The 12,767-nt window shown below is 37.0% G+C and overlaps 1 protein-coding gene across 4 annotated transcripts in view; it reads right to left on the bottom strand.

The window, feature by feature from the left end:
- The window catches only part of LOC106060842 (uncharacterized), a 149,603-nt gene that overhangs the window by 63,263 nt on the left and 73,573 nt on the right, over positions 1 to 12,767 (bottom strand). For all 4 annotated transcript variants that reach the window (XM_056037580.1, XM_056037577.1, XM_056037578.1 and 1 more), the window contains exon 4: positions 7,135 to 7,295. In XM_056037580.1, the coding sequence (XP_055893555.1) occupies positions 7,135 to 7,295 (161 nt within the window). The remainder of the gene's footprint in view (positions 1 to 7,134; positions 7,296 to 12,767) is intronic.

Here is a 12,767-nt window from a genome sequence, read left to right as displayed (position 1 = left end):
CGTACTCAAATGAAACAGGACAAATGCACCGTACTCAAATGAAACAGGACAAATGCACCGTACTCAAATGAAACAGGACAAATGCACCGTACTCAAATGAAACAGGACAAATGCACCGTACTCAAATGAAACAGGAGAAACACCGTACTCAAATGAAACAGGAGAAACACTGTACTCAAATGAAACAGGACAAATGCACCGTACTCAAATGAAACAGGAGAAACACCGTACTCAAATGAAACAGGACAAATGCACCGCACTCAAATGAAACAGGAGAAACACCGTACTCAAATGAAACAGGAGAAACACCGTACTCAAATGAAACAGGAGAAACACCGTACTCAAATGAAACAGGAGAAACACCGTACTCAAATGAAACAGGACAAATGCACCGCACTCAAATGAAACAGGAGAAACACCGTACTCAAATGAAACAGGAGAAACACTGTACTCAAATGAAACAGGAGAAACACCGTACTCAAATGAAACAGGAGAAATACCGTACTCAAATGAAACAGGAGAAACACCGTACTCAAATGAAACAGGAGAAACACCGTACTCAAATGAAACAGGAGAAACACCTACTCAAATGAAACAGGACAAATGCACCGTACTCAAATGAAACAGGAGAAACACCGTACTCAAATGAAACAGGAGAAACACTGTACTCAAATGAAACAGGAGAAACACCGTACTCAAATGAAACAGGAGAAACACCTACTCAAATGAAACAGGACAAATGCACCGTACTCAAATGAAACAGGAGAAACACCGTACTCAAATGAAACAGGAGAAACACTGTACTCAAATGAAACAGGAGAAACACCGTACTCAAATGAAACAGGAGAAACACCTACTCAAATGAAACAGGACAAATGCACCGTACTCAAATGAAACAGGAGAAACACCGTACTCAAATGAAACAGGAGAAACACCGTACTCAAATGAAACACGAGAAACACAGTACTCAAATGAAACAGGAGAAACACTGTATTCAAATGAAACAGGACAAATGCACCGTACTCAAATGAAACAGGACAAATGCACCGTACTCAAATGAAACAGGAGAAACACCGTACTCAAATGAAACAGGACAAATGCAACGCACTCAAATGAAACAGGAGAAACACCGTACTCAAATGAAACAGGACAAATGCACCGTACTCAAATGAAACAGGAGAAACACCGTACTCAAATGAAACAGGAGAAACACCGTACTCAAATGAAACAGGAGAAACACCGTACTCAAATGAAACAGGAGAAACACCGTACTCAAATGAAACAGGACAAATGCACCGTACTCAAATGAAACAGGAGAAACACCGTACTCAAATGAAACAGGAGAAACACCGTACTCAAATGAAACAGGAGAAACACCGTACTCAAATGAAACAGGAGAAACACCGTACTCAAATGAAACACGAGAAACACCATACTCAAAAGAAACAGGAGAAACACCGTACTCAAATGAAACAGGAGAAACACCGTACTCAAATGAAACAGAAGAAACACTGTACTCAAATGAAACAGAAGAAACACCGTACTCAAATGAAACAGGAGAAACACTGTACTCAAATGAAACAGGAGAAACACTGTACTCAAATGAAACAGGACAAATGCACCGTACTCAAATGAAACAGGAGAAACACCGTACTCAAATGAAACAGAAGAAACACCGTACTCAAATGAAACAGGAGAAACACCGTACTCAAATGAAACAGGACAAATGCACCGTACTCAAATGAAACAGGAGAAATACCGTACTCAAAAGAAACAGGAGAAACACCGTACTCAAATGAAACAGGATAAACACCGTACTCAAATGAAACAGGAGAAACACCGTACTCAAATGAAACAGAAGAAACACCGTACTCAAATGAAACAGGAGAAACACCGTACTCAAATGAAACAGGAGAAACACCGTACTCAAAAGAAACAGGAGAAACACCGTACTCAAATGAAACAGGAGAAACACCGTACTCAAATGAAACAGAAGAAACACTGTACTCAAATGAAACAGAAGAAACACCGTACTCAAATGAAACAGGAGAAACACTGTACTCAAATGAAACAGGAGAAACACTGTACTCAAATGAAACAGGACAAATGCACCGTACTCAAATGAAACAGGAGAAACACTGTACTCAAATGAAACAGGAGAAACACTGTACTCAAATGAAACAGGACAAATGCACCGTACTCAAATGAAACAGGAGAAACACCGTACTCAAATGAAACAGAAGAAACACCGTACTCAAATGAAACAGGAGAAACACCTTACTCAAATGAAACAGGACAAATGCACCGTACTCAAATGAAACAGGAGAAATACCGTACTCAAAAGAAACAGGAGAAACACCGTACTCAAATGAAACAGGAGAAACACCGTACTCAAATGAAACAGGAGAAACAGCGTACTCAAATGAAACAGGAGAAACACCGTACTCAAATGAAACAGGACAAATGCACCGTACTCAAATGAAACAGGAGAAATACCGTACTCAAAAGAAACAGGAGAAACACCGTACTCAAATGAAACAGAAGAAACACCGTACTCAAATGAAACAGGAGAAACACCGTACTCAAATGAAACAGGACAAATGCACCGTACTCAAATGAAACAGGAGTAACACCGTACTCAAAAGAAACAGGAGAAACACCGTACTCAAATGAAACAGGAGAAACACCGTACTCAAATGAAACAGGAGAAACACCGTACTCAAATGAAACAGGAGAAACACCGTACTCAAATGAAACAGGAGAAACACCGTACTCAAATGAAACAGGAGAAACACCGTACTCAAATGAAACAGGACAAATGCACCGTACTCAAATGAAACAGGAGAAACGCCGCACTCAAATGAAACACATTTATTTCCCTTGCGTAAGTCCTTGCCTGGATGGAAACGCTGATGGTTTTGGGTTCAAATAATAGACTCAGATTCTTGTGTCTAGAGATTTAACAATACTCCATTTTTTTTAAACCTGGGACTGAGATAATTCATTCTCTCATTATCACTATTCAAGACGTTAAGGACACAGAAGTCTTAGTTCCCTTATGAAATCTATTACACTTTAACTACACAGACATTTATGTAGTTCAAATTTCCTAGTGTATGACAGTAGATCGTTTTTCGAACTCTGCGATTATAACTGTCACAGATAATAATTAAATAGTTCAGATATAAGGAAATATTTGTGAGCTGCTAAATATTGAGGGCACCGGGTTCAAATCCTGGTCAGAGGTACTCAGACTTAAACTGATTTGACACAACTCTTAAAGTGTACTCAGTAAACGAGAAATAACAATACAAGGTGGCTCCAGAAATCCACGATAAAGACCAAATGAATCAGACATTTGTACGTAAATTATAATACACTTCTTTTAGTTACATCTATTAGATAACATCTATTCCCAATGTCTACATAGGTCAATTTATTCAACTATTAGATAACATCTATTCTCAATGTCTACATAGGTCAGTTTATTCAACTATTAGATAACATCTATTCCCAATGTCTACATAGGTCAGTTTATTCAACTATTAGATAATATCTATTCTCAATGTCTACATAGGTCAATTTATTCAACTATTAGATAATATCTATTCACAATGTCTACATAGGTCAGTTTATTCATCTATTAGATAACATCTATTCCCAATGTCTACATAGGTCAGTTTATTCAACTATTAGATAATATCTATTCTCAATGTCTACATAGGTCAATTTATTCAACTATTAGATTATATCTCTTCTCAATGTCTACATAGGTCAATTTATTCAACTATTAGATTATATCTCTTCTCAATGTCTACATAGGTCAATTTATTCAACTATTAGATTATATCTCTTCTCAATGTCTACATAGTTCAATTCATTTAACTATTACAATACATCAATTCACACTATGTATGGTTCTTGACATTGATTCACAAAATAAATTGTTGAAAAATAAACTACATCTTTTTTTTTTTGAAACAAATATTTGTAGAAAATGTCAATCAGTTTATCTGTGTTGTGGTATGAGGATGTTAACAAGGTTTCAATTTTCATTAGAGATTTACAATTTTAAATTAGAGAGTTTCTAGAATTATTCTCTTTAACCAGCTGATGGGGGGGGGCACTCCTATTTTCTGAAAAAAAGAATATAATCAAAGTAAGTCTACAAGAGTGGTATACAGTAAACTAATATTTTACAGACTCAATGGAAATAGAAGACCACTGAGAGTTTTATCCAATTTGGTCAAACAGTTTTTATTTTATTCGGGACATATATACTTACATATACCTTACATTCAATAAAGGTAATTTCCAGAAATATAGTTTTTAATGTTAGTTGGGGCCTGGCCCCTGTGGTCATCAAGACAAGCTGCCCAATAATCTACAATCAAATGAAATAGTCGTAGGCTGAAGAGGTGGGAAGATGATAGGCTAAGTACGCTTTCACTTGGCTTAGCTACCTATGAAGGGGGCTCGAGGTTCGACACCCGTCTCGAGCAGAGTTGTGTTTACTGAGCGCCTAAAGGCAGCAAGGAAATCCTTTTCCCAGATACCCCTCCCCCCACTGGTCCACAAATGAGATTGGACCATAGCGCTCTGAGCATGAAAATCAAATGTAGCGCTATATAAAAGCTATAATTTATTTATTTAAGAGTCAGAAAAATCTGACATTGAGGTTCAACCCAAACATTGGTGAGGCTGATGCTCGCGAGTCAACTCTGAAGAACCAATGAGGAGTCGGTGGTCCTGAAGTGCAACATTCTGAACCTACAATGCTGCTGACCCCCAGGCTGTATCGGTCACGTGACGTTCATATGTGAGGGGGGAAATACTGTGTGAGGACCAAACTCCATAGCAAATGCCCAGGCTTTCATCTCATACCAAACTCAATATCTAATGCCCAGGCTTTCATCTCATACCAAACTCCATAGCAAATGCCCAGGCTTTCATCCCATACCAAACTCCATAGCAAAAGTCCAGGTTTTCATCTCATACCAACTCCATAGAAAATGCCCAGGCTTTCATCTCATACCAAACTCCCTAGCAAATGCCCAGGCTTTCATCTCATACCAAACTCCCTAGCAAATGCCCAGGCATTCATCTCATACCAAACTCCATAGCAAATGCCCAGGCTTTCATCTCATACCAAACTCCCTAGCAAATGCCCAGGCTTTCATCTCATACCAAACTCCATAGCAAATGTCCAGGCTTTCATCTCATACCAAACTCCATAGCAAATGCCCAGGCTTTCATCTTATACCAAACTCCATAGCAAATGCCCAGGCTTTCATCTCATACCAAACTCCCTAGCAAATGCCCAGGCTTTCATCTCATACCAAACTCCATAGCAAATGCCCAGACTTTCATCTCATACCAAACTCCCTAGCAAATGCCCAGGCTTTCATCTCATACCAAACTCCCTAGCAAATGCCCAGGCTTTCATCTCATACCAAACTCCATAGCAAATGCCCAGACTTTCATCTCATACCAAACTCCCTAGCAAATGCCCAGGCTTTCATCTCATACCAAACTCCCTAGCAAATGCCCAGGCTTTCATCTCATACCAAACTCCCTAGCAAATGCCCAGGCTTTCATCTCATACCAAACTCCCTAGCAAATGCCCAGGCTTTCATCTCATACCAAACTCCCTAGCAAATGCCCAGGCTTTCATCTCATCCCTATGACATGAACCATAGTCGTCCTACGACAAGGCTGCCAATATTTCAGCCTTAAAAGAATGTACGATAGGAAAAAAAATGAAAATCAGTTAAGTACAGATTTTTTCCCCCATAGTGAGCATACACAGAATATCTAAAAGATACTTGATTTAACAATCTCAGACTTAAACTTTAGACTGAACCACAACATGTGAAAAGTTATTCAATAAGAAAATACATTTCCTGAACATCAGATTCTTAATACGTTCAACTATTTCCAAGGGCTGACAACTTAGAGAATAAAAGGAGAAAAGCGGGCGTTGAAAATGTATTGTTTGCCAGGAGAGATGTCAAGTGATAACTCGCTTGGTGAATGAGTCACTCACAAAATTAAACTCACTTTTTTTGTTTTAGTTGACATGAATACAAACTAATGTTTATAGCATAGTGCTAGACATAGGCGTAACCAGAGAGCCCTTGGATAAGAAAAAGTCTGATAAAAACAGGAAAAAAGAACATGGCCCAGTCAAAGGGGAATATCCCCTCCAGCGAGAGTTCATTTGAGCCGAATAATTTAGTAAAGTTTTAGTGCACAAACAAATACAAAGCTTCAGAAGATTATAGGTGATCCAAATGGCCACATAAAGTGTCTCTATTGGGAGTGACATTCTAAACTAATAAACTGAACACTTTCATTCTTGAAACAAAGTAACACAAGAAACTTTCTGAAAGAAAGTGTGACTTATTCTATTTATAGTGGTCTACTCTAGGAATTGTTCATTAATAAATGTCAGTGTCTCCAGTTTGAAATCAATTTATATTTTTCAAAGTCAGCTTCCTTTTTTTTGTTTTCAATTTGTAATCATTACTTTAAAAAATAAACGTTTCTAAAATATAAAAAAAAATCAGTCAGTAGTTCAAAGCTTTAATATATTTAGTTTAGATCTCTTATAAATTAGTTCAGATCTCATATAGTTAGTTCAGATCTCCTATAGTTAATTCATATCTCCTATAGTTAGTACAGATCTCCTATAGTTAGTTCAGATCTCCTATAGTTAATTCAGATCTCCTATAGTTAATTCAGATCTCCTATAGTTAGTTCAGATCTCCTATAGTTAATTCAGATCTCCTATAGTTAATTCAGATCTCCTATAGTTAATTCAGATCTCCTATAGTTAGTTCAGATCTCCTATAGTTAGTTCAGATCTCCTACAGATCTAGTTAAAATTGCAAACCTAATGAGACTCTTCCCTTTATTTTTAGTTCAACTTGTTTAATTCTATCCCATGCTAGTTAGGAGAGTTACGGCTGGGACTAACACATTTCCCTAACGAAGTGATTGTGTGGAATTTGTAAATCCATTTCCTTTCATTTGGACGCCCTCCGCCATTAGTCAAATCTGCCCCTCCTACAACACAATCTTCCGTTTTGTTGAATTAGTTTGTCCAGAAGTCAGCACGGACAAAAGACTCACCTTCAGTAACAAAGCGGACCACCACGGGCTTCTCACTCCCAGCCACAAAACCAAACCCTTTCTCTGGGTCTCTGTACAGCTCAACTTCCCTGGGTTTCGGGGGTTCTACGTACTCAGGGTCGTGCCGAGGGTCTTCCCTTGTTGTGTATTTCTCCACATGGCTGTTCAATAGAAGGAATAAAAATATATCAACATTGTATTGAGCAAAAATAAGTATAATATGTTACATTTACTATTTCCACAATATTTTTAGCATACAGCACTAGCTGTTACTTTTATGCACATACTAGCCGGATAGTACCCGTGGCCTGCGGGCATTAGTTTGGATTGGATTTAGATCTATGTCAAACTTGGCGAATGTTACTTTCATTTTTTTTCTTCCGCCACGAAAATAAAAGTAATTTGTGAAAATGGGTTTACCCGTTAAGCCAATATATATATATATATATATATATATATATATATATATATATATATATATTCATAACAAATATAAAATACTGTGAAAACGGGTTTACCCGATTTTTTTAAAAAAGTTTCGTTCTTTAATTGTGATAAATTAAACTATTTAAGTTTTCGGGGCCCCCGCTTGTGGGAAAAATTAAACATACACTACGGCCTCCATCATGATCTAAGAAACATTTATGCCAAGTTTTATCAAGATTGGTCAAACGGTTTTGATTTCTATGCGGGACAGACAGACAGACATACATACTCCTTACTTTTAATTATATATATATATATATATATTAAATATAGCCTGTCTCTCTCATATATATATATGTATATATATATATATATATAGAGAGAGAGAGAAGTTTGTCACATATACATGCCCACACAAACACACACAATGAATGAACACAACGTCCGAATTTTTTTCCCTTTACATATTCAATACATCCATTTGTAAGTATACTGTCTAGGCCCATGGTAAAGTGTAACCTATTATCACAAAAGCTTTATCCATTGCTACTCAGTCTCATTTGACTACAGTATGAAAGTTATACTAAAACATTATTTCAAATACTTCAACCCAGATAAACCCAACTTAAGAATCAACATTTAGTCTCATCTGCAGGTCTAAAAAAAAAACGAACTACAGGAAAAATCTGGTTAAATGCTAATCAAGTCGAGACCCAAATTACAATTTGTCCGCTGTTTCAATCAGATAAAAGACAAAGATTTGTAAGCCTGTGAACACCCAAAAAAAAAAAATACAACAAAATAACACGCGAAATACTATGAAAAAAAGGGTAAGAAATGAAGAATGCTTCCAGAAGGGAAAGAAAAAGTATTTTTATTTTTAGCAATATCGATTGCTTTATTTACATTTGTGCTGATTCATTTCTGCCTGATAAAGTACATGCATTGTACAGACAAGAAAACAATCAAAGGGGAAGGGGGGAGAGAAAGAGAAATTAACATATAGAAAGAGAAGGAGCAACAAAGAATCTCTGACACACACACACACAGGGGAAAGAGAACAACTAGGAAGAGCATGAATCTTTAATCAGACCATTTTCCTTTTTTGTTTGTCAAGGAATGACGCAAAATGCATGATTTAAAATATTAGAAATAAAAAAAAAAGTCCATATTATCTTCAGATTATATTTTTATTGAGAGCGTTAAGGTTTTAAAAAGACAAATCAGAAGTTTCAGATTTCCTTGCTTGAACAGAGACAATACTAGCATGAAATACATTGTGACACATGTCTGTGTACAGTCAGGCAATCATTCATTTCATATGGAAACTTTGGGTACCCCCTACATCTAGCCATTCTGTTGGCTTTATACAATGACGAGCAATGTTCATGGTTTCAGAATAAATAAGATCTATACCACATTGGTACTGCATATGCCAAATCAAATATAACAAACAGAAAGTAAGTACATACACAAACTCACATGGTTCACGTGAATATGAAGTGTACAGAATTGCTTTAAAAAAACATTGAGAATCTCGTTCACTATTTTCTGTTCATATAATGCCAACCTCAATAATTTTGAACCATTTGAACCATGTAAAAATTAAAAAATAAATTTAAACGTGTCATTAACCTTGCCAAACTAGATGTACTTTTAATATGACTCCTTCTGTCTCAGAAGACAATGGATGCGCCCAGGTGAGTCCTTAGCTTTAGTTGCGTCTTGAGACGGGGCAGAATCTGGAGTGACTGATCCAGCCAATTATGGAGCGGCAGAGTTTGACACGGTTCGTGCATGTATATGCATCTGTCCAAGGCTAGCTGACAGGGCAGCTTTCTTTGTCTTTCCCTTGATTGATGCAGCTATGCTACTTTTACCAAAGCAAGAAAACACTAGGTGAAGTCAACGAATCAAGTCATTTGGTCATTGTGGGGTGTGTGAAGTGAGAGAACGTTGTGTCTATAAAGTCACGTGACATTGAGATCAACTTTCTGCAATTGTCTCTAGCGAATAACAATCCAACGTTTGTATTGCATAGGGAAAGTGTCCCTCCAAACCTGAGAGTCTAAATGTTTCTGGTATAAACTATACTAAGTCTAGATATATGTCAATAATTTACAAAAAAAGATTAACTGCAATCTTCTCCTAAACACTCCGATGGCTTGTATTAATGGCAGCACTGACTACAGCTTCCAGTCCCACCACAACACTTGGAGGCTCACACCCTGGACACGGATCGAACTAGCTGGCGTCCTAACAGATTAGTCAATGTTTTTACATGGCTGTTTAGGCAGGACTGGCAAGTTAGATTAATCAATCTGGCCAATGAGGTTCTGGTAGGTTTTTTTTTTTTTACTTTGGGCTTGGGCTCTTCAAATGCCATTTAGAGCCTGACGGTTAAAGGTACACTTTCATGTGTAACTATCAACATTGTAATATTTTTCTTTATATTTACTTTTTGAATTGTGTAACAAAAAATGAGATGAATTCTTTGTCATTGCGTTAAAGTGTTAATAAAATAGTACAAAATTTTAAGATTTACTAGCGTCCTTGACCTTTGTCATTTAAATGTGTATAACAAGATTTTTCCTCTCTTACTGACATAAAATGTCCATTCCTGTCTTCGATTCAGATTACCAAGAAACAAAATCCATTTCTTGCGTTAATTTGTCTCAACAAACCTTTCTTATTGTTATTCGATATGGAGAAACAAGAAACTGAAAAATGAACCAAAAAAAATAAAAAAATTCAGTATATTATTGTATAATTTCTCGGAGAACATCATTCTGTCTAGTAATTTTTCCCTCGCTTATTGTCTGCGTTACTTTTAGTTTTTTTAGTGCCAGACGTAGTCATTAGTTATAGTTCTTCAATTTACTAGCCCACCATTTCCCACCCCCTATCAATCATCGCTGGTGTCTGCCAGGGTCACACTGTCAGACAATTATGTTTTGAAAGGTGAAAGGGGGAGAGACTGGTGCAACTAGGGGAGGGAACGTGGTGGTCGGGGGGGGGGCAGCGGTCATTCATTCTTGGGTAAATTTATTATCGATTTTTTGGGGAATACCCCGTTCCGTTGTGTTGAAATTTGACGACCGTGGTGAATAGAACAAAGCTGTAAGTCAACACTGACCTCGGGTCAGCAATCTAGTAAAACAATATTAGCAGTGAACTAGATTAGCATTAGCTTGCTTGAAGTTGGCCGTAGTCAAAACAGTGACCTCGGCGTGCAGTCAATCTAAGCTAGAAAATCCACTTTTCTCTGTTGGAGACGGTGGTAGAGCCATTTTTTTGTTCTAGCCCTCACTAGATATTTCTCACAAGATATTTCTAGCTCAGATGTAGAGATCAATGATTACCTTCTCTACAGAGGATATTCTTAGTGTACAGACTGGGGGGGGGGAGTGGCTACTAAGTGGGGCACGCCGGACGAAGTGGAATGGATGTGATAATGAGAGTTTAATGAACGGGTCTTGTTAACTTTGTATACATTGAAAAATTGGCTAGGTCGTCAGGGCCTACTAGTTTAATGTCCACACGGTATTGAAGTCTGAAGATTGAGAAAGATTTTTACGTGGCAACCAAGACCTGTGACATAGATAATTCCCCAGCTCAGTCTGCTATGACCTATTTAGATTCTCATTTCCTCCATCAGTGAAGTCATTCAACAGTATGGTTTCATGAATGTAAATGTCGTTAAAAACTAAGTTAATTACAAGAATCTCGGACAAAAGCTAACAAAGAGGCTGAAAACTGGCTACACCATTGCAATTATTTGGTTTTGTCTTCCATTGTCTAGGCTACCTCACTTTATAAACCAATCTTCTTAGACTAGCCCCTTTTTCCTCTCTAAGTTTTACCTTGCTAATTAACCCATAGGATAGGAAGCTGTCGTTATTCCTATTTACGGCGTGAGAAACGGATAATTGACCTCGATGAAATAAACCAATTAGTAAACACGTTATCTTAAAGACCTCAGGTTTGTCTAAGTCAGTTAGACATCAGTTTGGTTTTAAGTCAGTTAATCGTTACGCTAGTCACGTATGTCTTTACTGCAAGCCTGTTTGTCTGATTTCCTGCCTACTTCTTTTTGAGCCACCAGGCCAGCGATGAAGACCAGCTGATCCCCCGATAATTATTCCGTGACGTTTTGTTGTTTTTAAGGCGATTCTCAGATAGAAAGAACACGCAGGGTACCACCCATACACAGAGTTCATGGGGAAAAACACGCAGACACAAAAAGATCGAAGTAAAATCTCCAAAGTCTGTAGAATTGAAGTATGACTGTAAATTTGAGAGACTTGTTACACAACTTGGGAGATACATTTAGCATATGACAGACATTTGGCTGAGAATGACTCACTGTATAAACTAGAAGACGTCGACCAATTCTCTACAAAAAATGTGTATGATCTTTCTTTCATCTCGATAGTAAAGAACTGCATTTTAAGAGGAATACAGTAGGGACACGCTTTTATCTCTGTACATTTGTATTTGAGATACATAATGTTTGTGTACTACACTTATGTGAAATTCAAATGATGTTAAAAAAAAGTAACATAAATATTAATAATTTTTAAAAAGACAATGACTCCTTTATGAAGCGGACAACTTTTTGTAAGAGCGATTACTTTGCTCTTAATAACTAATGAATGATAGATATGATAGAACACTTTTACCCCGCTCCGATCCATTTCGAAAAAAAATCCTGGATTTGGATTTCGGATTTTTGGCACATCGGCACAATTCAAGCTATGTCGTGAAAAACTTCATAAAAATCTGAAACAAGGCGGGGTGTTTTTTTTTTAGATCTAGTAATTGAACATCGAAAATAAAAGCATTTTCGTCTCATAATTATTATTTGGCCATCTTTAGATACATAATCTAGAAAGATCTAGTTTATTAATCTATTTAAATGTACGTAAGATGAACAACAGATGTGAATTATTTCGATCTAGGATTTTGGAAACATCTCAATGGAAACTAACAGGAAATGGCTTTATTTCATAGATTTGTGATTAATAGCTCATTCTATTTAAAATTCGCAAAATGGTATTGCATTATTTCTTAACTTTGAAAACTAAAGATCATTACTTTTCTAAGACAGAAAAAAACCATTTTCCTAGATTCGGGGCGACTTCCATTCCTACTTGAAAAAGAGTTACGTACATAACAATATAAATAGGTTTGTTTTCCATTCTAGG

The sequence above is a fragment of the Biomphalaria glabrata genome, chromosome 8, assembly GCF_947242115.1.
Source record: "Biomphalaria glabrata chromosome 8, xgBioGlab47.1, whole genome shotgun sequence".
Taxonomy (NCBI): domain Eukaryota; kingdom Metazoa; phylum Mollusca; class Gastropoda; family Planorbidae; genus Biomphalaria; species Biomphalaria glabrata.
This window is presented reverse-complemented; position numbering and strand designations above follow the sequence as displayed.